The sequence below is a fragment of the Hippocampus bargibanti genome, linkage group LG15 (genome assembly GCF_051943395.1).
Source record: "Hippocampus bargibanti isolate YZ-2025 linkage group LG15, ASM5194339v1, whole genome shotgun sequence".
NCBI classification, from domain to species: Eukaryota; Metazoa; Chordata; class Actinopteri; order Syngnathiformes; family Syngnathidae; genus Hippocampus; species Hippocampus bargibanti.
The window spans coordinates 11,062,293-11,081,975 of record NC_142748.1 but is presented as its reverse complement, the minus strand read 5'-3'; the positions used below and the strand labels follow the sequence as shown (position 1 = coordinate 11,081,975).

The 19,683-nt window shown below is 53.3% G+C and overlaps 3 protein-coding genes across 8 annotated transcripts; 1 reads left to right on the top strand and 2 right to left on the bottom strand.

Moving 5' to 3' along the window:
* The first annotated feature begins 756 nt into the window (after positions 1–756).
* Positions 757–3,879, top strand: becn1 (beclin 1, autophagy related). 4 transcript variants are annotated; one of them, XM_089016243.1, is made up of 12 exons: positions 757–909; positions 1,082–1,210; positions 1,869–1,930; positions 1,998–2,056; positions 2,123–2,216; positions 2,296–2,432; positions 2,526–2,720; positions 2,799–2,945; positions 3,017–3,166; positions 3,225–3,285; positions 3,356–3,498; positions 3,565–3,879. In XM_089016243.1, exons 2-12 carry the CDS (start codon positions 1,084–1,086, stop codon positions 3,731–3,733), a joined length of 1,344 nt encoding a protein of 447 aa, XP_088872369.1. In that variant the 5' UTR covers positions 757–909; positions 1,082–1,083; the 3' UTR covers positions 3,734–3,879. The 4 variants fall into 4 exon arrangements, with proteins under 4 accessions (XP_088872369.1, XP_088872370.1, XP_088872371.1 ...); XM_089016244.1 differs by having other exon boundaries at positions 1,043–1,210; XM_089016245.1 differs by having other exon boundaries at positions 1,040–1,210; positions 2,126–2,216.
* A 49-nt stretch (positions 3,880–3,928) lies between these two features.
* On the bottom strand, positions 3,929–10,171 carry LOC148887872 (integrin beta-3-like). The gene is made up of 15 exons (XM_089016241.1): positions 9,788–10,171; positions 9,141–9,226; positions 8,859–9,054; positions 8,528–8,780; positions 8,289–8,451; positions 8,044–8,205; positions 7,867–7,962; positions 7,482–7,571; positions 7,277–7,411; positions 6,387–6,822; positions 5,621–5,843; positions 5,462–5,562; positions 5,277–5,396; positions 4,657–4,823; positions 3,929–4,246 (listed from the first exon to the last, which is right to left on the bottom strand). Exons 1-15 carry the CDS (start codon positions 9,840–9,842, stop codon positions 4,178–4,180), a joined length of 2,352 nt encoding a protein of 783 aa, XP_088872367.1. The 5' UTR covers positions 9,843–10,171; the 3' UTR covers positions 3,929–4,177.
* A 137-nt stretch (positions 10,172–10,308) lies between these two features.
* LOC148887871 (ATP-citrate synthase-like) lies at positions 10,309–19,481 on the bottom strand. Of its 3 annotated transcripts, XM_089016238.1 has the most exons (29): positions 19,324–19,481; positions 18,068–18,251; positions 17,763–17,885; positions 17,396–17,458; positions 17,120–17,310; positions 16,972–17,051; positions 16,764–16,894; positions 16,584–16,702; positions 16,375–16,511; positions 16,235–16,296; positions 16,048–16,165; positions 15,782–15,936; positions 15,605–15,698; positions 15,441–15,497; positions 14,501–14,642; positions 14,261–14,429; positions 14,091–14,195; positions 13,824–14,020; positions 13,674–13,755; positions 13,485–13,595; positions 12,898–13,025; positions 12,740–12,833; positions 12,502–12,656; positions 12,283–12,433; positions 12,069–12,212; positions 11,497–11,610; positions 11,281–11,363; positions 11,127–11,203; positions 10,309–11,057 (listed from the first exon to the last, which is right to left on the bottom strand). In XM_089016238.1, exons 2-29 carry the CDS (start codon positions 18,224–18,226, stop codon positions 10,963–10,965), a joined length of 3,336 nt encoding a protein of 1,111 aa, XP_088872364.1. In that variant the 5' UTR covers positions 18,227–18,251; positions 19,324–19,481; the 3' UTR covers positions 10,309–10,962. The 3 variants fall into 3 exon arrangements, with proteins under 3 accessions (XP_088872364.1, XP_088872365.1, XP_088872366.1); XM_089016239.1 differs by lacking the exon at positions 15,441–15,497; XM_089016240.1 differs by lacking the exons at positions 10,309–11,057; positions 11,127–11,203; positions 11,281–11,363; positions 11,497–11,610 and adding an exon at positions 11,619–11,752.
* Between the last annotated feature and the right edge of the window lie 202 nt (positions 19,482–19,683).

Sequence of the window (19,683 nt, the reverse complement as noted above, 5' to 3'; positions counted from 1 at the left end):
AGCAGCTTTTCGTGTGAGACAGCGCCTTCCACTTTCTGGTGGGTTGGTGAAACTACACCGTTGGATGAACAAGACGTCTGTCATGGCCGTCTCACTGTTACGTTTTTTTTCTTCTGACAAAGAATCAACGTTTGCTTTGATGAGGGAACGCCGAAGTTTTCCACCAGAACGTTGTCAAATAAATACGACTACAGTGCAAACAAATGTATTTAACGTATGTTGGTTGGACAAATACCTACATTACATTTAGATCGATGGAACGAATAATTATCTTTAAATTAGACAAATATTAGAATGAAAAATTAGTGGACAAATTCACCAAAGAGCACCAATCCTGTTAATCAAAAGACAGATCGATATAAATTGTGGCAGTGGAGCAGGTCGGGTGAAATAAAACGATGTGTAAAACCAGGTAGAATTTCATGTATAAAACATCGTGTAACCTAGAAATTGTTTAAATGTAGAAATGTGAAGCTGAACTGAAAAAAAGAATTTGGAAATACACAATGTGACTGAAGATTTTTTTTAATCGTCAAGTCATTACAATCACGCGCTACTTGTTTTCAATGGTCTTCAAACTTGTCTTTTCAAATGGATCAAAAGACAAAATCGCCTTGCTTTCTTCATCGTAGAAGTGAATGTCTTTTCATTGCCCCAGAACTCTTCTACATACGTACTTGGCAATAAAATTGCTTGCTTGCTTTCAACACTAGAGGACGCACTTGTTTTTCTACTAGTTTTAGGACACGAGGAAGATAACGTCAATATCAACACGGAAGTGCAAACAGAACGCTTCTCTGCGACGCGTTTATATTTCTTTATATTTCTCATGACAACAGTGCGATCCTCGAACTTATGCAACGACTGCAACGGGGAAGTAATATTTATATCAGTGTAAATCGCTTCAAGGTAACCGCACATCTTTATTGTCTTAACTAGCATGTGTTCCGGAGCCACAAAGTACCGTTAGCACGGGTTTAGCATTCAAACAACACGGCGTCAAAATGCAATTTAGGATTGTGACATTTTGTGATTTTAGCAGGGTTCGATAATCGCCCCCCCCCCTCTTTGTATTTGTGAGTGATGGAGGGATCCAAGACGTCGAGCACGACCATGCAGGTTAGCTTCGTTTGTCAGCGGTGCTGCCAGCCTCTCAAGCTGGACACGTCCTTCAATGCACTGGACCGGGTCACCGTCCACGAACTGACTGGTATGGATTGTCAAATATAAAGATGGAAACGTCGTCAAGCTTTTAAGTAACACCGAAAAACATACTCGAATAGAACCCCCCCCCTCCTCAATAATCAAAATATTATTGTCAGCCAAACAACCACAAAAAGTCATTTTAAGACGTGATTTATCGCCACTCGGTCATCGATGTGGTCTATAATGGCCGTTTTAAATAGTTGATGCCCAAGAGCTATTTGGTGCTTTGTATGCATCTCCAATTCTACAAACGTGACCTTCTATTGAAATATTGGCTGAAATCTGGTTGCAACAAAAAAATAAAACACAACTAATAATAAAATAAAATCTCGCATCCTCCATTTTGTACAACTAAAGCTAGGACACAGCGAGCTAGCATTTAGAAATGAAGGGATGCCCATTTCAAAGTAAGATCAGAGAATTGTCATCAAATAGTGAGTAGTTTTACTTGATTTGAATGTTATTGTGGCCATTTTATATTTGACTTAGTGGCGTACATTTCCGGGTTGAGTGAACGCTGGCGCGTCTGGCTGCCGCTGCTCACCCGCAGGAAAAAAAATTATTACCTTATGCCTGGAAAGTGCCCTTGAGAGTTTTGAAAGGCGCATCTAAATACAATGTGTGTAAATACAATGTGTATTATTGCAAAATGATCTCCGCAGCTCCGTTGGTGACCGTCACACCCAGCAAACAAGCGGATTGCGGTGGAGACACGACGACAGAAGTAAGATCAACGCACATTTATTTCGCCGCACTTCCTGTTTCGTGCACTCATATCAAATGTATTTCAGGAGACCTTTGTAGAAAGCAAGCAAGATGGCGTGTCGAGGAAATACATCCCCCCAGCGCGGTGAGCACGTCGTTGTGCAGACTTTTGATTTCCACTCTAGCTAGATAAATGTCTGTCTATCGTCAGCAGAATGATGTCCACAGAGAGCGCCAACAGCTTCACGCTGATCGGAGATGCTTCGGACGGAGGAAGCATGGAAAATCTAAGTCGCCGACTGAAGGTGACGTGACGGCCGGCTCCGCGTCCCCTTTCGGCACGCCATCCGCCTCGCTTTCGAACGACGGCGTTTGTCGCGGCAGGTGACCAGTGACCTGTTTGACATCATGTCCGGTCAGACGGACGTGGACCACCCGCTTTGCGAGGAGTGCACAGACACTCTGTTGGACCACCTGGATACGCAGCTCAACATCACAGAGAACGAATGTCAGAATTACAAGTGAGCGACGAGGCGAACAAGACGCGCGGTGACAAAAAGGGAAACAATTTCAGCGGAAGCTTTGCCTTGATTTTTGCCCGCTGCGGTGTTCAGGCAGTGCCTGGAGCTCCTATCGCAGCCGCAGGTGGAGGACGAGGAGACGTTGCTGGGCGAGCTGGAGCATCTGAAGGAGGAGGAGGCGGCGCTGGTGCAGCAGCTGGAGGCCGTGGAGGAGCGGCGGGCCGCCGTGGCCCGGGAGCTGACGCAGAGCCGCGGCCAGGCCCGGCGGCTGGAAAAGGAAGAGCTGCAGTGAGTGCTTCCGCCAAGCGCTACGTGGAAAACAAAACAGGTTTTTGTTTGGAACGGAAGCTGCGTTTTGCGCGTCAGGTACCAGAAGGAGTACAGCGAGTTCAAACGGCAACAGCTGGAGCTGGATGACGAGTTGAAGAGCGTCGACAACCAGATGCGTTACTGCCAGATCCAACTGGATCGCCTCAAGAAGACCAACGTCTTCAACGCCACTTTCCACATCTGGTAGGTTCGCGTCACGTCACATCACGTCACGTCCGCTCCGCGTTTCAACGTTGGGGCGTTGTGGAACTCAGGCACAGCGGCCAGTTCGGCACCATCAACAACTTCCGTCTGGGTCGCCTCCCGAGCGTCCCCGTGGAATGGAACGAGATCAACGCGGCGTGGGGGCAGACGGTGCTGCTGCTGCACGCGCTGGCCAACAAGATGGGACTGCGCTTCCAGAGGTGAGGCTTGAGTCAATCAACGAGACCATCTGATCCCGTCTGCTTTGTGGACTCGTAGGTATCGCCTGGTGCCCTACGGAAATCATTCTTACCTGGAGTCCCTTACGGACAAGTCCAAGGTAATACGCGGCGTCTCATTTCCTCCCGGTCGGCGCTCTTCACGGTTTGCGGGTGCGTTCCGTCTTGTAGGAACTTCCCCTGTACTGTTCGGGTGGGCTGAGGTTCTTCTGGGACAACAAGTTTGACCACGCCATGGTGGCCTTCCTGGACTGCGTGCAGCAATTCAAAGACGAGGTGGAAAAAGGCGACACCGGCTTCTGCCTTCCGTACCGGTGAGATGGCGCTCGCCGTCGCAAAAGCGGATCAGCAGCGTAATGTGACGCCGTGTCCGGTGTCAGGATGGACGTGGAGAAGGGCAAGATCGAGGACACGGGGGGCAGCGGCGGCTCGTACTCCATCAAGACTCAGTTCAACTCGGAGGAGCAGTGGACCAAGGCGCTCAAGTTCATGCTGACCAACCTCAAGTGGGGGCTGGCCTGGGTCACCTCGCAGTTCTACAACAGATAAAAACTCCAATCCAAAGAAACGCGCCGCGTCGGTCAGAAGGCCTACCTCGATCGGCCGTGAGAAGAGGCTCCAACGGAATTAGTTGGAAAGGCACAGACTCTTTGTTTGCTATCAGAAAGTCAAAGATAAAAATCCCCAAAACCTGATTTCCATCCATCCGTTTTCAAAGACGTTGCTGTATCAAAACAGTCCAAGTGAGGCCACCAAATATTTCTTTTAATGCTACTGTCATTAATTCAAAGAAGCGCCCGGCCAGCCCATTTCTTTTTTGAAAGGCCAAAGGGTCATTCCGCGACAAATCCCCGATCGAGTGTCCATATTTACGACATCGTGATTCTAATTACGTAGTGACAGTAGAAACCTGCACGTGATTCTGCGCCTCCCCACAGTAGGAGTCCATTTCAAACCTTGAAATAATCCCAAGCCGGGGTCAGGGGTCAGGGGTCAGTCTTTCCCTCTGTACGTGATGTTGGTGAAGGTGGACGTGGCCCCTTTGTAAAGAGGATTGTGTCCCTGGAAGTCAAACAGGCACAAAGTCAGTCTCGTCTCTTCATTTTTGTCTCGCGCTTTCACATTTCGACATCCAACGAGCGCCGCGAGTGGAATTGTTGCCGTTTGGCGAGAGCCGCGCAGCAGCCGATTAGCAGGAAAAGCGAGTTAACGTCAGCTAATTTATAGCCAACCCTTGCGCTGGCTGCCTTTTGTAGTACGGCGGCTATCAGCGGGGGGTCACAAATGATCAAAGACGCCAAGCAGCAGCGTGTGTGGCCCCTAACATGCTGGGATTTTTCTCCTTTTGACCTTTTACTAACTTGCTAAGTGAAGGTTGCCCTGGCAGCGGGCTCAGACATTTTGAACGGAGAAAATATTGCATTGATGAAAGCTCCGACGTCTCCTCCGAAGAAAGAAGCCAACACACCCACCGTGTCCCACTTGGCTCGCGCTCGCTCCTCTTCAAATTTGGCAAACTCCCGCCGGTCGTGAATGGTGACCAGCAGCTTCCAAATGAGCAGCGCCGCCAAGCCCAGGAACAAGACGGCCCCCGCCACCGAGAGCAGCACCACCAAAACGTCCGGACCCTTGGGACAATCTGACGCGGACGTCAAGTCACGTCATAAACAGAAAGCAGACGATACAACGGTCGCTTTGCTACGCTTTCTTGTAGAGTTTCTCATTTAATTTTGCTTCGCTAGCAGTTTTCATGCGGAGTCAGCGCGTGCGTCCCAGAGGAGCCTTGGCGGGATCTTTTACGACTCGCCCGTCTCGGCGGGGCGTAAAAGACGTTCAAGGTAAACGGAAGCGACTTTCCCGGAGTCCAAATTAGACGTGTACGTTCATTAGAGGCGAGAAACCCCAAGACAGAAATTTCTCCGCGGGCAATTGGGGGCCTATGAAACACCCCCCCCCCCCCATTTCCCTCGCCTCCCAATTAGCAGAGGAATCAAAAGAAAGCAAAATGGAACGTAGCCAAAGTTAGAGGACACTTGATGGAGATATTATTCTTCACAAAGAAAAATGGTGGTGTGGGGGGGGGGGGTGTTACCTGGCTCCTTGACGGCAAACAAGACGGACTTGCCGCTGGCGTCCTCGTAGTACTGGAAACGCTGCACGCAGTCGTCCTGGTCCTTGTAGGTGCAGTTGACGGCGTTGGCGTCGTGAAGCACTGGCCGAAAGGTCAAAAGGTTAAAGGCCTTGTTGGCGCGGAGGGGGGGGGGGGGGTGTCCTCACCTAATTCCTCGACGAGCACGATCTCGTCCTTGCAGATGCGAGCGCAGACGTCGTCCTGCCGCAGCTCGCCTCGCTTGAAATGTTGACACTCCACGCATTTCCTGTCGCGACAACACACGGAGTCAACGCCATCCAAACCCGCGCTCCGTTCCGGCGTACTTTTTCATGGTGCAGGCGTCGGGGCAGGTGGGACATTTGTCGCAGGTGGGCCCGTAGGCGCCGGGTTGGGTGCACTCGCAGACGCCGCACACGCAGCGGCCGCGCCCGCCGCACAGCAGGCCCAAGTGCGACATGCAGGTGTCGGTGCGCGTGGAACAGTTGCAGCTCTCACCCTGCCAGTCGGGGGCGCACTGGCAGAAGCCGCAGTTGCAAACGCCGTGGCCTGCGACCACAACAGGGGGGGAGGGGGGAGATGACAACGCCGTCGGAACAGCCGCAGCTCTGCCGCAGCTCTACAACAGCCCAAAAACGTCAACATGTCTTTTTTCCCCGAATCAGAATAATCTTAATTGGCCAAGTATGTAGAAACACACAAGGAATTGTAGGTTTTTTTGTGGGGGGTGAAAAGGGAAGCCATTGAATTTCAAGTCGCCGCGCGCGCGGGCGAATCCTCAGCACTCGCGGCGTGTGCGACGCTTCTTGGGAACGGAGCCCACGTCGCCGCTTCAGGAGAGAAAAGTCTTTTGGCCTTTAATTCTTACCAGATGAGCAAGTCGGCATGCCGTAAGATGGCTGCCGACAGATGCGTACGTGCGTCAACTTCATTCAGTGTTAACCCTTTCCAGGAATTCCAAATCCTTACTTTCAATGGATTTCTTTTCTTTTTTGACCGACTTGGCGTCAACGCTTGTTTGGCCAAAGTCGACCACCAGGACGACCGCGCGCGACAGGAAAGGGCTAAAAAAAAAAAGGGGGTGCGTCATACCCGAGCAGAGTTCCCCCTTGTAGCGAAGGCAGTTGAAGTCGTCGCACTGGCACAGCCGCCCCCACACTTTGCCAAAGTCGCTGGCGTGGCAGACGCACTGGCCGCACACGCAGTCGCCGCGGCCGCCGCACGCGGCCGAGCCGGCGGCCTCGGCGCAGCGGTCGGGCCGCTCGGGGCCGCCGTAGTCGCCCTCGGCGCACTGGCAGCGCGGGCCCAGGCGCCCCGGGTGGCAGGAGCAGATGCCGCACTGGAAGGTGCCGTTGCCGTGGTGACACTCGGGGCTGGCGGGCCGGGCTTTGTTCTGGCACTTGCAGTCGCATTCCACCGTGACGGCGATGGACAGAGAGTCTTTGAAGCCCGCCGGCTTGATGACCAGCGTCTTCTTTTTCTTCTGCTCGGGGCAGCCTCGCGCTCGCACCTCCACGCTGAAGGACACCTGGCGCAAAAGCATGTCCGAAACGGTCCTTGTTTGTTGGAATCTAAAGGCCTCGAGTAACATCAATGGAAAGCCTCCAGACGCACGTGCAGCTGGATCATTTATTCGGCGTGACATCAAACTTTGGGCGACCATAAAAGGAGAAAATCAAGGCCTACTTGACTCATGCGTGCGTGCGGGAAGGCCCGAAATTGTTACCTGTGGTGAGAAGCAAGCTCATTTCAAGGGGATGGAAAGACAAAAAGGGGAAGAAAATAAAGGCAGAGCACAAATAGATAAAAGGAAGGTCGCAAATGGGGCGGAGGGGACTCAATGTTCTATTATGACCTTTCACGAGACAATTGCTCACTCCTCAGCTGATCACCACGTGGACGTTTGACGACAAGAGAGCGCTTGGTTTTCGGCCCTGTTATTTGGATTTGACTACACAGACGCTTTGGTTATTTATACTCACCGTGTCGCCGATCTTGAGTCCAGAGCAGGACTTGAGGCCTGGGATGACTTCTCCATTCAAGCACGTGGCGTTAAAGGAGAGGGACAGCTCCTCCGGGACGCCCAGAACTTCCAGTTCCACTTTGGAGCGGATTTTCTGCAAGCGCACAAATGGCACACGCAAGACGTGTTTTTTCGCACGCACGCGAAGGCCTCGTAACACTTACGGCGTAGGCCTTCAAGATGAGCTGAATGACGTTGCCAGAGTCGTTGGACAGCGTTCCCACCGTCGTGCCGGCAATCAGCTCGCTGTAGTTCTAGCAAAAGTAGACACGCGGAAGGGCCGTCAGAGGGATCATGCGGTCGGACGACTGCGCGGGTGATAAATTTGACAATTTCCATTCCTCCGTTGAAAAAATGTCTTTGAGAAGCCAGTGAGGTTTGGAAGCCTGCAGGAATGTTTGGGATTAAGTCATAAGCGGCAGCCATTCTTCCCTTTTTTCTGGGGGGGGGGGGTCGCGACTGGCACTTTTGATTTAGCAGAAACTTTCCGCCACACTTGCAAAATTCTCCGTTGAAAGACATCCGAGAGCAAAACGAGCGCTAGCTGACCTGGTACAAGGAAACCACAGAGTTGGTGACGGCAAAGATCAGGTTGATGTTGTTCTCCGACATCTTCTCCGCGAGCAGAGCCAGCGATGGGTAATCCTGTCCAAAAGAAAGAAGCGCGGGAATCGGCCATTGAGCTGCCTCCGCGCAAGCACACCGCAACACGGGACGCCCGCTAACCGCGGCGGTCGACACGCTGTACAGGTTGGCCGAGTCCAGGTGGCAGCGGCCGTCGTTGGGCCGCACGATCCCGGCGAGGCGCCCGTCCAGCGCCACGTGCGTCTTGGCGTCCGAGGTGAAGATGAGGAGGTGAGAGGCGCCGGGACGCCAGCCGATCCGCTCCTAGGGGGCCGGACGACGGGGAGGGAGCGGGCCGGTCAAGGCGTCTGGCTCGCTTGGCATCGGCGCGAGCGGCGCGGGGGCACCTTGCAAACGGCCGCCTGGAGGATGGCGTCGAAGCCTCCCTCGGGGGCGTCGCGGTTCCTGGACACCATCTGCTTCCTGACTTCTTCGGTGAAGCGGCTGACTCGGTCCGTCAGCGACAGAACGTGCTTGTAGCCAAACTGGGGGCGGCAGGTGGCGTTGATGCTGTCCGGCGGGCACAAGGCGCCGGCGTCACAAGCGTTTTTCCATAAAATGCGTTGCCAGCGTTGACCCCCGGTACCTGTAGCAGGGGTTCCGGACGGCCTCCTCGGGCGAGGTGTACATGTAAGGGGAGACGGGCTTGTCCACAAAGGCGCCAAAGCCCATGCGCAGGTTGCTGGTGGTGCGGTTCATGGCCTCCGCCAGGCCCTTGCCCAGCGTCCTCAGACGGTACAGGTCGTCGTTCATGGAGTAGGACAGGTCCATCAGGTAGTAGAGGTCCACGGGGTAGTCCTCCACCTGACGCACCTTGACCGTAAAGCGCTTGGCGTCGTCTGCGTACGGCCAGAGACCATTTTGTCATCGGCGCCGCCGAGACGGCGGTGCGGCGGCGCGCCGGTCGCCTTTCTCACCGGGCCTGAGGGTGATGTGGAGGCTCTGGGGCTTGATCTGGGTCACTTCCTGCGCCGCCCCCGCCGCCTTCCTGCTGAGCGGGCGGTCCTCGATCACCCGCATCCTGCTTTGGGGGAACTCCACCGCCGAAGGGGCGCAGCCCGCCGCCACCAGGTTGGCTTTTCGGTCGCAGCGGGACGAGCTGGCCTCGAAGTCCTGACGCGAGGCGGCGGGCGGGGCCATCGTCAACGCGTTTTACGACTTCGCTTCCGTCGGGGGAAGGGGAACTTGGAGACACCCACCTCTTGGACGCACCACGCGCAGCTGGGGTGCACGGCCAGACACTGCTTACACGTGCTGGCGCCCCTGGAGGTGCAGACGTTGGAACCTGGAGAAGAAAAAGGTCATTCCAGGCTCTCAAGTGCAATATGGTCTCCAACTTATGGGATACTCACCACCGTGAATAGAATCAACAATTGTTGAAAAAGAAAAGTTACATTGTCCAATAAGCATGACACATTTGTTGATACAGTGATACCTCAGCTGACGAACATAATTGGTTCCTAGAAAGTGTAAGGCAAAAAGTTTGTCTGCCAAACATTTATTTCCCATAAGAAACCATTGAAATGAGAATAATCCATTCCCAGGTCCCCATAAAACCTAATTTTCAACTAAATAAGCCTTAGAACTACTCAAAAGATACCTTATTTTAGGTATGAGTGTGCTATTGTATTGTAATTAAAGAAATAAACTGTACTATATAATAAAGTCATCGTGATAGCTTGCATGAAGTATTATGTCACCACAACCCTATATCATGAATGCATAGTTTCATGAAAACTGTCACGGCTGCATGAAGAAAAGCGCAAGACTGACACTTAAATGGAATACAAATTAATTTGACTGCATTTCATGTCAAGTCAAAATCTGAGAAAAATAAGTCTCCTACCGGTCGCTCCACATATGCCCCAAATGATCCAAAGGCACGTCCAAATCACGTCCATGTTGCTGCCTGCCTGCCTGCCTGCGTGCGAGCGAGTGAGCGAGCACTCTGGGGAGACTCAGCCCTGTGCAAAAACTTACAAGCCCCCACCCCCTTCTGCCAAAAAATACAAAAGCCCTCCACTCGAGTCCAAATGTCTTGAAGCCGCCCCCAGGCCCACTAACAGGAGCAGGGGGGTGGGCTCGAAACCTCCTGATGGAGTCTCTCTACTCAAGTGCACACTGCCCACTAGCGGATGTTTGGCGGAAGGGCAACGAGAACCTGCTGACAGAAGAGATGGACGCATAATTCACACACAAAAAAAAAGATGATTGGGTCTACTCTGTTGAATTTAGGATTGCCAATACAAGACGTCAAATACATGCCAACTAACATCATAAAAGAACACCGCGTGGATCAAAAACGGAACCGAAACACCAAGACTGTATTATTAAAGATTGGCTACACATACAAGACATTAGCCCAAATGAAAAGGAACAAGACCTTTATTCAACCGCTATGATAGCACGTTACAAAACAAACAACCAAAAAGGGTCTTCACAGTTAAATAAAAGCAACACGAGGCTTACCGCACAGGGTTATTGCAATATTTGTAAGTCAAAGATGGATGGACGTGTACTTTAGGAGTCATTCCCCTTCCGTTGGCTAACCAAGTAAAACAGTCGATGTTGATGAGAAAGAATATTCGTGAATGTAATATTCTGTGCCATCAATGGAGGAAATTTGTTGTGAAAAGTGAAACTGCAGAACCGTACTTGGCCCGTGATTCGACCACCGCGACAAAACACTTTGAGAATCGTGAAAGTAAACCTTCTAAAAAGGGGAAAAGGCAAAGACACTCGGAGTGTCCGAAGGAAGGCCTCAACCGCCATTTGAATAAATAAGCTATGATGATAAATAGAAATGCTACTTCCATTCAGTCCAAATCCAGAAGCCATCCGTATCCCGTTTTTGTTGTTTTTTTTGTGCTCTGGCCACAGCTTCATACATTTGTTACTTCGGCTGTCAAAACACACGTCTAGGAGTGCACTTCCCCATTTCATTCGTTAAAAAACGAGAGCGAATGCTCAGACTGTGAACCGTCAATCGGGATGTACCGTACTTCTTTGTACCGACGAGCGTCACATGGACATGTGTTCGGGAAGCACGTAGGAGATGTCGTCCCAGGGGTGTCGGTACAAACCCTGCTTGAGCCTCTTCTGATCCAGGTAGTGGCCTGCGAGGACGGCAAAAGTGAGGCCGCAACCCCTCAAAGGGGGCGCGGAAGCGGACGGCGACCACTCACCAATGAAGCCCATGCTGCGGCCCAGGACGAAGATGCCGTTGAGCGCGCCGATCTCCACAAATTCGTCGGCCTCGTCGCTGGAAGCGGCACAAAACGATAGTTGGCGGGGCGCTCGCAAAGCTCCCCCGCTTGGCGCGGACGCTACAATTCTTACCGCGTGAAACCACCGCACGTCCTGAGCAGGTCGACGAAGGCCACGCCGATAAAGCCGTCCACGTTCAGGATGAGATTGGGTTTCTGGGAGGAACAACAAAAGCAGAGCCTAACGTCCAACTAAGGCACTGTGCCAAATGGAGGCCTTGGCCATTTTCAAACAATATGGATGAGGATCCGCCTGCACGCTTTGGGCCGACTTGGCGGCGGCTCGTACCTTGGAGGTGGTGATCTTCTCCACATCTAAAGCGTAGTCGAGCAGCTGAGTGGAAGGGAAATGTTGCTTCACAAAGTCCTTCAGGATCTGCACACGCATGTCCGGGTTGTTGATCTGGGACGACAGGCCAACTTCAATGCTTAGCTGGGCTCCACTGCCACAAAGTTGCCATTCACTGCCGGACGATGTGCCAAAATGTGTCCACTCCGGTGCCAGGGTTTTTGTCATTTTCTCTCCAATTGCAGGAGTTTTAGGACTACATAAACATTCAATAGAGTGTAAAAAAAACCTTAGACTGCCTTCTTTCATCAGCAAAAAAAAGAGTTAATTCCTAAGTTACATGGGTCCGGAGTTATCCGGGCTTGAAACGGGGGCAGATACCCAAAATACAATGTAACACATCCAGATTGGTTTACATAGCGCTCTAACAACAGGTGAAGCTGGAACGGAGCGCTAACATGGACAAAAGGCAAATGCCGCCTGCCCCCTCGCGGAAGGAAAACACTGCCAGAGGTCTGACCAGCGCCTTATCGGCACCCCCTGCAAGGAAAATTCAGGAATGGCGCACTTACCGATTTAACACGGTGTCCAATGCCCATGATGAGCTTGCCGTCTTTCTTCATCCTGTTGACAAAGTCCATCGGCGGCACGCCGCTGTCAAAGGCTTTACTGAACTGCTTGGCGGCGGCGTCGAGGGCGCCGCCAAAACGGTCCCCCTGCAACGCGCGAGGAGCGGCTTCAAACGGCGAGCCAGACCGACGCGGGAGACGCGCGGCGGCTACTGACGATGGTGAGCAGGCCGGACGTGAGGCTGGAGATGAGGTCTTTGCCGGCTCGCGCGCACACGATGGTGTTGTGGGCGCCGGACACGGCGGGCCCGTGGTCGGCCGTCACCATCAGGCACATTTCAATGAAGTGGCAGGCGTAGCGAGGCAACCTGCGAGCCCGCAACATCGTTGACCGCCGCTTCAACGACACCCTCGGAAATGCCGGCGGGCAGCAAACCTGCGCTGGAACCAAAGAAGCCCCAGAACTCCTCCTAAACCCATCTCCTCCCTGAAGACCTCGGTGATGGGCATGCCGGCATAGATGAGCTCCTGGCCTCGCTCGTCACAGATGCTGGTCATGAAGGAGGCGGGTTTGCGAATCAGGCCCAATTCCTGGAGAAAAAGGACCGCGCGCACGCGCACGCTAAGACGCTACGCATCTCAAACCAGGTCACGCCATGGGATGGGCTTCTTACCCTGGCCCAAGAGTAATCCATGGGGACCGTCGGGGGCGGAACTTCTTGGGCGGGAACAATGGTGCCCTCGGCCACCAGCTCGTCATAAACGGTCCTGTTTTTCGGGAGGAGTCAGAGGAGAGATCGACGCCACAGAGTTCTGGAGCGGACGTTCTCACCTGATGACATCGCCCAGCTCGTCAAAGCTCCTGGGTACATAGGCTCCGGCGTCCCTCAGGGCCTGGTTTTTGGCCACCGCCGTTTCTGACGCCTGGTTGGCGCATGCCCCGGCGTGGCCAAACTGGACCTAATGAGCATGTGGAAACACCATAGCAGTGTTTTCTTTAACTCACTATATAAAATTGATAATATGAAATTGAAAATGATAAAAACCACACTAAAAGGGAAGTATAACATTAAAAAATGAACTGTACAGTTAACAGTTTTGTATACATTACAGGTACAGTTATACAGTAATAAAAATCGATTAAATGAAATATAAAATGACACTAAAAGTGAAGTCAAATTTATAAATGAGCTGTAAACATTTTGGTATATAAGAGTATTCAATAGAAAACCGTGCTTGAAAACAACAAGATTGACATCGTATACTATCCTGTCGTCGGCCATTTTGAACGGATTTTGACTTACGCCCGTTTTGTCGGAACGGAACCCGGTCGTAACGTGAATCTTACCTGTAACCCGTATATCTATTTTTTTATAAGTCCGCGTTGTTCGTAATTGACCAGCAATTTAGCCAACGTACCTCGGACGCAAACAAGGTGGCGCAGGTTCCGATACACCAGCACACGAGCGGTTTGGTGATCCTGCCCTCTTTGATGCCCCGACAGATGTTGTACTCCTCCGTGCCGCCGATCTGAAATAAGGCGGGGAAATAGTCGACCCAATCCAGATGTCTGGAATGACGCAAAGCCCCACCCCCGTTTCCACCCACCTCTCCCAGCACCACAATCATTTTAATGTCCGGAGTGTCCTGGTAGCGAAGAACGTGGTCCATAAACGTGGAGCCGGGGTACCTAAACAGAAGGGGGGCAGATGTGGTGTGAATGACAGGAAGCGGCCATCTCGGTGGACGGGAGCGCACCTGTCTCCCCCGATGGCCACGCCTTCGTAAACGCCGTCCGTGGTGCGCGAGATGATGTTGTTGAGCTCGTTGGACATGCCCCCCGAACGCGAGACGTAGGCCACGCTGCCGGGCCGGTAGAGCTTGGAGGCCAGGATGTTGTCCAGCATGCCGCCGGTGTTGCCGATCTTGAAACAGCCCGGCTTGATGCCGCCAACCTGGAGGGGAGACCGGGAAAATGGACCACTCGCCCGCTTTGGAGGGGGCCGGACGGACCGGGCGGATTACCGTCGCCGGCCCGATGATGGTGACGCCTTTCTCGTCGGCCATCTTGATCAGCTTCCTGGTCAGCGCTTCGGGGATGCCCTCGGCGATGATGGCGATGCTGCGGATCTGATGGCGGCAGGCAGGGAAAGGCGTCGGCCTGGCCGTGCGGCAAACCCCCCCACCCCCGCTACCTGCGGGTGCCGCATGGCCTCCGCCGTGCTGTCAAAGGCCGAGCGCAGCGACGCGAAGCTGATCAGCACGTCCACTTGGGGGTGCTTCTCGACGGCGTCCGCCACGCTCTTGTAGACCGGCACCAGGATCTCCTTGTGACCCCAGTAGAACTTCTGCTTGTGATCGCCACTGTCCAATCCAGCGACATCCGGTAAGACGGCCGGCGGCGACAAGTGGCCTTTGCGCGGCGAGGAACGCACGTGAAGGGGTACACCATGGCGGCCACCGAGGGTTCGTCGCGGGAGCACACGTAGTCAAAGTCCAGCATCCCCTGGACGGCTCGCGTCTGCATGCCCCACACCAGCGCCTTGGTGCGCTTGCTGAACAGCGGGCTCGCTTTGGCTGAGAAAACACACATTTGCGTTGGCGCTCGACTCGCTCGGATGAGGAAGCTCGAAAGCGAAAGGGGGGTCGTGTTAGAAGCCGCAACGCAGCGCGGAGGAACGTCACTCTGCGGGACGGTTTAGGGTGGGGGGGGACAATTCATTATTGGGGCAAGAGTTTGCAACACTTGACACCGCACGGAAAAAGGCAAAGAACCACCGGACGGTGTCTCCATCCTTGCAGCACTTTGAAATGTTGCTCTACCAAATGTCACAAATGTGCAGGAACAAGTGGAATGGCCGCATCTCGTTTCTTTCCAGTTGTTCCGTCTTAGTCAAGCAAACCAATACGGAGGCTGGACTCCACACGAGGGATTTTCAAAGGTAACAATGGTGGATTGGCTCTGTAGAGAGCCCAACCGCTGCCTCGGAGGTACACGAGCCCATCACGTTAGTAGGACAAAGCAAGAGACACGATAAAAGGAGATAAAGGACAAGAAAAAAAGACGAGGCGGACGTGGAAAAAGCAGAACAAACACGAATAGGGTCGTCACCCCCTATCATACCTCCGCCGCCGCCGCCCAATGAGGCCGGCACTTCTCCGAGCCCGACAATAACAATTAACGGGCACAAAAAAAAAACAAATAAACAAAAAGTGTAACTTGAAGACTATTTTCTCAACATATGATATCAACAAGAAAAGTGGCAGATGTGAGAGCATGCAGAGCTCAGCGTGGCTGGACCGAGTGGAAGCCTTCAAAAACCCTTTCCGAGAGTCCGGCTTACCAACGCGACAGGCACCGCACTCAAAACTTACCTTTCCAATCACCCGTGGCCACGTTCTTCAGAGGCCACAGGAAGGAAGGAAGACGGTCTTAAGAGAAACAAGCACGGAGGCGAGTGAGTGGACAGCACACAAAAATGGAGGAAAAGTGGAAGAAAGACACCGAGGAAGGACAGCCGGACAACAACTTTTCATACCTGCCTCGAGAGCCGCTTTGGACTTTTTGGCGGCTGTGACGTCATCGCACGGCCTGTCTTCCGAGAAGGAGGCGGTCCTCGTGCCGGCCGGCGTCTGGAAAGACACCCTGGCGCTCGTGACGCCGCTTCACCACACAAAGCGACCCTCAATTTGACCTGCGGCGATGCCGTAATCACCGTGGCGTTGTTGCTGGAGTTGAGCAGGAAGTTGGCGGTGTGAGCGTCCACGGGGGGCTGGTTGGGGATGGGCTCGTGTCCTAGCGCCATGCCCACGATGGCCGTCATGTGCGTCTCGGTGCCAAACACGTGGATGGGAATGCCCGTGGTCTTCCCTGAGGGAGCGACGAGGCTTCCGTTTTTTTAGCATTCTCAACCCGATTTGCGTGGCTGCTTTGGCAAGGGCGATCCAAAGGGGGATTTCAAATCCGGTCCAGCCAACTCACCCACTTCCCCCATGACCCTGAGCCCCTCCTGGTAGTTGGGCCCTCCCCGTCGAACAAAGATGGTCACCTCGTTTTCCTTGAGAGGACCTCGGTAGTCTTTGATGGCCCTGACGATGCCCTGAGGACGCAGCAAAGCAAAAGCTCGCAAAGTCTCCGCGGGGGGCCAGAGTCCCGTGGACTAGTTCACCTTGAAGGTGGCCGCCACGTTGGTGAAGTTGGCGATACTTCCTCCGACGATCAGCACCTTTCCTGTCGGGAGGAACGCACGCACGATGAAGGCGGTGAGCCGAAAGGCGCCCGGCGAGTCGCCACCCTGCGGCGAGTCACCTCGGGGGTGCTTCTCGCGGGTCATGAGCGAGAGGATGGTTTTGGCGTAGTCGTACGTCTGCTGCTCGCTGGGCGCGCCCGAGTACTCGCCGTAGTTAGCGAGCTCGTCCACGCCGCCCAGGTCGCAGATGGTGTCGCTGGGGCCGGGAGACAGAGCCGATCGGTTCTCGTCGGGCCGCAAATCAAGGAGACATTCTCTCAAAGCCTACCTATACACGACCGAGGCTCCGCCCCCCGCCACCATGGTCCAGATCCTGCCGCGGGGGTTGAGTAAGGTCAGCTTCAAACTGGCACCGCTCTTGGCATCCAGATCAGCGATGTAGGCCTCCTGGAAGAACAAACCGGATTGAAGCCTGCAAATCAACAAAGATGGCCGTCCACCTTCTCACCTCCGGATAAGCTTCCCTGCCGAAAGGCGGCGGGAACTCAACGCGGCCCCACTTGGCCTGGCAGATGTAATCGGCCGTGGCGTCGATCTTGGCCGCCACGTCCAGGACGTAGACGCCATCTCGGGTGACCACTGGAGCAAAACACCAGAGTTGTCAATACGCGGCGAGCCAGCCAGCGAGCTTCCTTCCCGGCACGGTGGCCAATTACCTAAAGGGTTGATCTCCAGGTAGGTGAAATAGAGATCCTGGTAGACTTTGAAGAAGCCCAGGATAAAGCCGGTCAGGATTCTACCAGGACGACATCCGCCCCGTGAGCAAAATCCAAAAGAGCTGAGAAAGCGCAGGCGGCTACGCACTCTTTGCGGTCGTCGGGAATGTGCGCCAGCAGCTGCTTGGTCACTTGATCCCGGCCGAGCTCCTCGTCCACGGCCACCGTCAGCCGCTGCGCTTTGGCGTCCACGTCGCCCACCTCCACGCCGCCCTGGTGGTGGAAGAGCAGGTGGTCGCCCTCGCGAGCGGCGTACGCGCACACGTAAAACTCCTCCTCCTGGGGGCAAACAAGGAGGACGCGGAGGCTTTTTCCAATGCTCGCGTGGAACCAAAGCGTCCGGCCCGAAACGGACGACGATCACCTGTTTGTGCGCAACAAAAGGCTCGATGAGGAATTTCTTCAGCAGGCCCTTTGCCTTGCCCACCTACGGCAAACAAAGAGCTTATATCAACAAACCGTTGCGGCTGGCATGACCTAATCTGGCCTCGCCTTGCGCGTGTCGAGGCGTCAAGGGCAGAGACGCTTCCTGAGGGGCACCGGAATAGAGCACCCTCCTACACTCGCGTTAGCTAACATGTCACCCGGTATACGCGCCCTCGTGCGAGGGGTGACGGCCTTCTCTCCGAATGAGAGAGTGACTTTCCCGACAATGAGCGTCTCTATTCCAACTCGCTTCTTTTATCGGACAAACCGGGAACGGAAATTGAGGAAGGCTGCGGTGGACTCACGCTGGTTTCTCTCATCAGGTGACTTTGGAGCCACTGGCGAACCTCCGACAGGTCCAAATTGAGGCCCACCAGTCCCAACTTCCCGCGACGCTTGATCAGCTGGTCCGGTTTCACCACCAGTCTCTGTGGGGCCAGAGAGATGATTGCAAATAATGAAAAGATCTGCAGCAATATGAGCAAAAACAAAAAGTGCGCCACCGGACCCCAACCCTTCACTGCCACTTCATTGCTTTGTCGTAAGAAACCGCCGTTTTGGAGAAAAGCAACCTTTTCGCGGGCAGCGTCCAGGTGGTGACTTTCCTGACCTCTGTGAGCAGCCAAGGGTGTTCCTGCGTCAAGCGAGCCCAGTCGGTCTCCGCGGTAACGCCGGCGCAGCGGAAGCGGTTCTGCACAGCCGCCGAGGGGCGGATGGACTCGAAGAAGATCTCCTTGGCGCTTTGTTCTGAGATGGCCTTGGCCGACATGGCAGCGGTGGATCTTCAGAGGAACCTTTGGGAGATGGCAAATTTGTTCTTCAGATCGTCAATATCACAGCAGGTATGCTGAAATAATGATCATTACGACTACTACGACAACAACAAAGATTGGCCTGACAATCCAGTTTGCAGCGATTGTGCCCGAATGCAGTCAGACCTGCTCGGCCTCTGCCCAACTTCTTCAAGCGTTTGAGCGAGCGCAGGACGCTGAAGGGCAGTGAAACTCGTCTGCACAACTGTCTCAACTGGCGTGGGACCAACTTTCGCAAGGACACAAAACAAAGAGATAAACTCAGCCTGCTAAGCCTGATCGACATATTTGATGACAGAGAAAGCTTTTTTTGCAGGAGACATTTAAAATATTCACTCAAAATTGTTTGGAAGGCTTCTTTGCATCGCTGATGATCTCAAATCAAAGTGGAAATGGATCTTTTGCCAACACGGTAAACTGTTAATTGCACAACATCAACTCACATTAAAATGTCCATTTGCGCACACGTTTTCCCACGAGTTAGTCAATGCCTCCAAATTACTTCCCAACACCCTCAGATCAAGTCTTTTCATCTTATTGCAAAATCGCACAGCACCGAGTAAAATGTCGCATCATTTGCGTGATTTGACTTGATCATTTGAGTATTTTTGAATAGACATGACATAGGCATGGGCCTCGTGAAACCTGTTACTTATGCCTCCCAATCCATTTTTTCCTGTAATTTATATATATTCACTCATATGATTGAGAAACACGAACAAACTGTAAACGAATGAGACAGAAATAATTAAAACTGAGCACGGAGCAATTTCAAGTGATGGTGGGAGCCATTTTAGCCCCCGTACCGCAGTTTGGGAACCCCGAGAGCGGTCCAAAATTCGCCTCGAGTTAGCATCTTTTCGAGACTTGAAGTCAATGTTGAACAGAGAGAAAAATTAGGCGAAAAGGAGCTTTGAAAGCAATATTTTTGTGACATGATAAAGTGCAGCGAACGTCCGCCCGCTAACCTCGAGCTGTCAGTCAAGCTAACAAGCTAACGTCAAGCGACGACCATGAAACGCGTCTCCAATAGCTCGGCTGAGGTCGCACTCACCTCAACGACCAAGTACGCCGCTTTCCTCGGCTAAAAGGAAGCCACCCGTTCTGGGAAGCGCGCGGCTGGAGAAAGGCGACTTGAGCTCGTCGCCAGACAACCAGGCAAGCAGCCGACGTCGCCAAAAGCGCCCGTCTTGTCACCATAATCCGCCGAGTTGAGTTCCGCGGCACGCGGCCGCCCGATTGGCTCGATTGGGTCACGTGGCGTTTGCCGGCCCGGCGCACACTAGCAACACTTTCGACATGACAATAAACGACCGATCTTTATTTATCACAACATATATGAAACTTGATAGCGTACAAAAAATACAAATAAATATTCTACAATTTCCCCTCGCGCACGGTATGACTTGAAATG

Bases quoted from the DNA above. Each gene is read 5' to 3' on its own strand.
- becn1 (XM_089016243.1), top strand. From the start codon at position 1,084: ATGGAGGGATCCAAGACGTCGAGCACGACCATGCAGGTTAGCTTCGTT. The intron at 1,211-1,868 runs GTATGGATTGTC...TGATCTCCGCAG, and splicing joins CACCGTCCACGAACTGACTG to CTCCGTTGGTGACCGTCACA. The intron at 2,721-2,798 runs GTGAGTGCTTCC...TTTGCGCGTCAG, and splicing joins CTGGAAAAGGAAGAGCTGCA to GTACCAGAAGGAGTACAGCG.
- LOC148887872 (XM_089016241.1), bottom strand. From the start codon at position 9,842: ATGGACGTGATTTGGACGTGCCTTTGGATCATTTGGGGCATATGTGGA. The intron at 9,055-9,140 runs GTGGGTGTCTCC...GCCTCGCGTCAG, and splicing joins GCGCGTGGTGCGTCCAAGAG to GACTTCGAGGCCAGCTCGTC. The intron at 7,963-8,043 runs GTTAGCGGGCGT...TCTTTTGGACAG, and splicing joins ACAGCGTGTCGACCGCCGCG to GATTACCCATCGCTGGCTCT.
- LOC148887871 (XM_089016238.1), bottom strand. From the start codon at position 18,226: ATGTCGGCCAAGGCCATCTCAGAACAAAGCGCCAAGGAGATCTTCTTC. The intron at 15,699-15,781 runs GTGATTACGGCA...GTGTCTTTCCAG, and splicing joins ACTCCAGCAACAACGCCACG to ACGCCGGCCGGCACGAGGAC. The intron at 12,213-12,282 runs GTCAGTAGCCGC...CGCGCGTTGCAG, and splicing joins CGTCCGGCCTGCTCACCATC to GGGGACCGTTTTGGCGGCGC.